Below are 5,029 nucleotides of genomic sequence, written 5' to 3'. Positions count from 1 at the left end.
GTGGACAGTTTATTACAGGGAAACATCCCGCGATTTTGAAAGTAGCCTACATTTGAGAAACGAACACAAGGAGGCTAACTTAGCTTACCACAACAAGGTAAAGGAGAACGCCAAGACCCTGTCCCCGAAACAGAAGCTAACCCCGGTAGGGCAGCAGCTTTTCTTTGTTACTGTCAAGCTTTTACAGCTTGACACATTTTCCTTTCACAGATCTAGGCAAGGAAGCCCAGACAGTGCTGTGTAATGACATAATGGTGAATTAACCATCTTAGAGGGCGGGGTCAAAGCTAATAAAAAGAGCATACCTGGCAGGTGAGGGAGTTGACCTCTCTCTCGGCTTTGTGCAGCCGTCCGGTGAGCTGGCTGTTCTGCTCGTGGGTCAGATGAAGCTCGCTCTCCATCCGCTCCAGCTGCAGACGCAACGACTGACGCTCCGCCTGTCACACCAACATCCAATCAGATCCAACAATCAGCAAAAAAATTATTATAGCTAAATCAAGGTAAAAAGTGATCATCCAGCAATTAAGTTAAATAATTGCTGCAGCAATAAACAATAAGGTTTAGCAGACAAAAGCAGAAGACAGTGCAGATTCCTCACCTCCAGAGACTTGACAGCAGCTTGAGACTCTGTTAGTTGTCTGATCTGGATGCGCTGGACGTTCTCGGCCTGTTGGCCCGAGTTTTCTTTCTGGGCGCGTTGCTCTGCCACCTCTGCCTCCAGGCCCTTAAGTCGCAGGTGGAGCTGGGCTTTTTCCCTCAGCAGAGCCTCCACTCGTTTCCCATCACGCAGTGGGTCTAAACCCTGGTACTGAGCCACCAGCTCTTCCCTGTCCTTCTCCAGATGAGCAATCTGACAACACAAAGGGGCATTATTTAAATTAGTCTCTACTTTTACCATTAGACACCAGTGTATACTGACAACTGGAAATGGCATAAACAACCGAAATGTTGACCAACCAAAAAAGCCAACCTCTGCTTCATAGCGGATCCTTGTCTCCTCCAGTTTATGAGCATGTTCTTCTCTCTGGTGGTCAAACTGGGACTTGAGAAAGGTGAAGTCATACCGCAGCTTGTTGTACTCAGACCTGTACTTCTCTGTCTCCTACAAAGAACCATGAGTACACTTATTAACCCCAAATCAGTGAGAGGGAGGAAAAGAGAAGGAGCAATCAAGCAGACAAAATGGAAATTAGCTGCTGTCCTCTTGATATTGAAAATCATTTTCAAAAGGCAATCAATTTGAATAGCTGTTGAATAGCCGCTATGGACTTAGCCGCTAAGTCACAGCTGCCAGCACCAATTTAGAGCAGGTATTGAAAGCATAATACCAGCATTTTTCCATTTTCATTTTGCAGCTGTTTATTCATGAACATTTATAACAACAAAGTATATTTAGTAACATACTTCATAAAGTAAACATTAAGTAACATTCTGTTTTAGTTTTATTTCACATTGATTATTTTACATCAGTGCTTGGCATCAGTACATGGCTTCCTGTCAACCATGACTCACACAAGCAGTCACCTAGGTCTCCACAGTGAATTAAACTCTTAAAAATCTTTTTATTTTAATTAAGAACTTCTTTGTTAGTGCAGGACAACCATTCATGTCCCGCTAGGTTTAACATACCTACATTTTTATTTTAAAAATGTTGAAAAATCTGATTTTATCCACATTCATTAAAAAAAAAAAGAGGGGATTGAACAATAGACTAGTGTTCTCTTTGTCATTAAAGTACCGTTAATACGAAGAAAATGTATGGCACTTAAATTAGAGATGTTCCAATACCAGATGTTAAAACATAATAAAATATATGACACACTGGTATCGGATCAGTACTCGGCATAGGCCAATACGCAAGTTAAGGTATTGGACCACCTCTAACTTAACTCCCACATTACTGACCTACAATACAGCAACAAACAGACTGACCTCCTCCAGTTTATTGAACCTCTCTCTGACTGGAGCCTCCATCTCCTGCTGCACCTGAGCTCTGAGCAACTCCAGTCGCTGAGGGGTCATCACCTAACACAGACACAAGCACGCACAGTCAGTGGATGTTAAGGGTGTTTTCACACCAACAGCCTTTAAGTCAAACTAGAGTTCGTTTGGACAGGTGAGAACGCGGCAATCAAACTCTGGTGCGCACCGAAAGCGGACCAAACAAGTGTACCGAGACCTGCTTTAAGAGGTGTTCTCAGTACACTGTCAATCGAACTCTGAAGCACTAACTATATGTGCTCCACAAAGCTGAGTTAATGTCTCCTATAGTCAGGTGTGTTTAGCAATCTGCGATGCAGCAGAGCAGCAAACCGTACCAGCTTGCAGTCTTTATAATCACACAAATAGACTGAGGTCAAGCTTGCCGTCAATTTCTCGTATCTCCGTAGTCAAACAAGCAGTCGCTAAAATTGCAGACAGACGCCGGCAGAGCAAAGTCTCGATGACCAGAGCAGACGTATAAACGTCTCTTGCAAAACAATGTCTGATAATTTAAATTAAATGAGCTGGTTTGACCAGTAGACTACAACAGAGGACCTTCTTTCTGTATTTACTTTCTTGCTCCCGCCCCCAGACATATCCATCCAACAAGAGACCTGTGGTCAATCAAAGAGCAGAAGAATTTATGATCCCCTCGTGGTTCATTGTGTGATATTTCCTTCTTTTCAGGCTTCGTTTACCTGCAGTCGAAGCTCCTCTAACTCCCTGGTTTTGTCCAGCAGTTCTCCTCGGAGCTCAGCCAGCAGCAGCTGCAGTTTCTCCTGCTGAGTCTGTCTGTCGCTCAGCAGGCGCTTTAGTTCACCCTGCGCCCGGGTAAACTCATCCTGCAAGCTGCAATAAAAGATGCTGGAGGTGAGACTGAGCACAGTAAATTACCAACAGATACCTGGACAATACGGGAAACATGATGAAAGTATGATGCATGGTGAAAAACAGAATTAAAGTGTTCTTGATGTGTCTGTAAAAGTATTGATAGATATATTTGCGTATATTACATTGAAAATGATTATTTCCTGTACTCAACTGCATGGAGCATGCCAATTTCAAGCCCTTGGAGAGTTTTAGGCAATCCTCCTTCACATTACCTTGCAAAATATATTTTGTATCCTTTAATTTTTTTGTATTTGTATAAATAAAGCAACAAAATGAAAGTGCAATTAACAATTTGACTCTATTGTAACTACATACTTTGCCCTATAAAATTATAGCCAGTGTCAGTGTGGTTATGGAGAAAGGTTTTGTTTTCACTGTTTTGTTCTAGTCCTGCAGCCATACAATGGCAAGGACTGCTTAAGTATTAAAAAGTTACTATTGAAATCAGATTTACCTGGCGTGTTCAGCCTTAAGTGTCTGGTAGTTGGTCCTGTGGTTTTCACACTTCATCCTCTCATCGATCAACATCTTTTGCAGCTCCATCTCTGCTCCTCCCAACCCAGCAGACAACCCCAGCATGGCTGCAGACTTCCCCATCCCAGGCTCCAGGTTTGGGAGTAGAGGTGCCGAATGGCCGAGGGCAGAGGTGGTCATCTCACCTCTGGAGGTTGAGGGCCAGAGACAAAAGGAGATAAAGAAAAGCTGGGTGAACCAAGCAAGGGAACTGCTGTGGCTCTATCCAAAAAGGTAATAGGACGTTTTCAGTAAACCTGTTCTTTAACAGTGACAAAAACTGCCTGCACTTCCACCAAGTGTGTTGAGGTGCTACTAGAGGGAAAGAATTAGTCCTGGCTTTGTTGTCAGTTAGTTACCATGGTGGTGGCTTTGAGAAGAGTCCCCCAGCTACTCGTTAAAATTACAACCTCTTAGCAGTCAATGCAAGACTGTGAATCAATCTCAAGTGATTCGTTATCGCCACTCCATGGGCGCTGTGGGTACGCGGTCCGTGATTGCAACCACTAAATCACTTTAGACTACATCATGCATCCCGTCTATCCCTGGGGCAATTTAAGACCAATGTCACCATGTCAGAATAAATCAACAATAAGTAATACAGAAATTTAGCTAGGTAACAGCTAGATAAGTATTACAAAACTAGACAATTTAGCTTTCTGTGCACTAAATGAGGGTTGATATCGGGCGGCCTTAAATTACAACCTAACGACTAACCTAACTTGTGAAACTCACTCTAAATTTGGTATGTGGGTCAAGAGTAATTGCAATTTATCATGTACTTAGATTGATTGGCTCATATTTCAGGACTTAACGGTGCAGACTGTCATCCCAAACATACAAAAAGCATAGAGTAGTTTTTAAAAACCGCGCCCTCATGCGCGCTCTATGTCACGCGACATATGCTAACTACGTTAGGGCGTCCGTTATCGGAAATTCCTTAACTGACATTTTCCTAGCAAAGTCAGGGCAATAGACTTGAATTAAGCATTCGCTGCTATGAGTTATGCAGGCATTCTAAATGGAAATGCAAACGACTAGCAACTACTAAAGCTACACGGCTAACGCTAACCTGTCAGCTAACTTTAGCAGGAACTAGCTAGCTTGAAACTTTAGCTTGAAAACATGGCTAACGATATGTACAACCCGGCGCATATTTGGCTTTTAAACAACGAATTACGAACCCATAAAGTACAATTAAACAACACTATACGTGACTTCATAGATGTGAGCAATTGACTGCCGAAAGCCACTTACCTTTTGTTACAGTTGAAACTTTGTTCCTGCTTTCTGTTCGCTTCGCTAGCCAGGGCTAGCTAGCTAACCTGCAAACTACAAAATATGGGATCATGGGAATCTTTTTCCAAGTGCGTTTCTTTTGTTGAAAAAGACCAAAGACAATTTTCACAAAACCTCCATACTGGCTATATATATATATATATCAAACTGTGTACATATTGCAATTACCACACAGTTGATAACTACCTACTAAAGCTAAATATTAGCTACATTAAGTAAATATGTAGCTAAAGCATTTACAAGTAACCATGCACTAATTTGCACGGCAGCTGGTTCTCGCGAGATTAATGGCGTTTTTCCACTGCTGGTAACGGCTCGCCTCGGCTTGGCTCGGCACGGCTCG

The 5,029-nt window shown here is 42.6% G+C and overlaps 1 protein-coding gene across 2 annotated transcripts in view; it reads right to left on the bottom strand.

Annotated features, from left to right (window-relative positions):
• cep83 (centrosomal protein 83) overlaps nucleotides 1–4,977 on the bottom strand; it is a 10,296-nt gene extending 5,319 nt beyond the window's left edge. The window contains exons 1-7 of one of the 2 annotated variants that reach the window (XM_032504666.1): nucleotides 4,645–4,977; nucleotides 3,329–3,535; nucleotides 2,682–2,832; nucleotides 1,933–2,025; nucleotides 971–1,102; nucleotides 599–850; nucleotides 306–437 (exon numbers count right to left, since the gene is read on the bottom strand). In XM_032504666.1, the coding sequence (XP_032360557.1) occupies nucleotides 306–437; nucleotides 599–850; nucleotides 971–1,102; nucleotides 1,933–2,025; nucleotides 2,682–2,832; nucleotides 3,329–3,528 (960 nt within the window). In that variant the 5' untranslated portion in view covers nucleotides 3,529–3,535; nucleotides 4,645–4,977. Of the gene's footprint in view, nucleotides 1–305; nucleotides 438–598; nucleotides 851–970; nucleotides 1,103–1,932; nucleotides 2,026–2,681; nucleotides 2,833–3,328; nucleotides 3,536–3,746; nucleotides 3,909–4,644 lie in introns of those variants that run through there. The other variant, XM_032504668.1, reaches the window with a different exon arrangement.
• Nucleotides 4,978–5,029: the final 52 nt, after the last annotated feature.

Source organism: Etheostoma spectabile, chromosome 23 (genome assembly GCF_008692095.1).
Source record: "Etheostoma spectabile isolate EspeVRDwgs_2016 chromosome 23, UIUC_Espe_1.0, whole genome shotgun sequence".
Lineage (NCBI taxonomy): Eukaryota > Metazoa > Chordata > Actinopteri > Perciformes > Percidae > Etheostoma > Etheostoma spectabile.
This window is presented reverse-complemented; position numbering and strand designations above follow the sequence as displayed.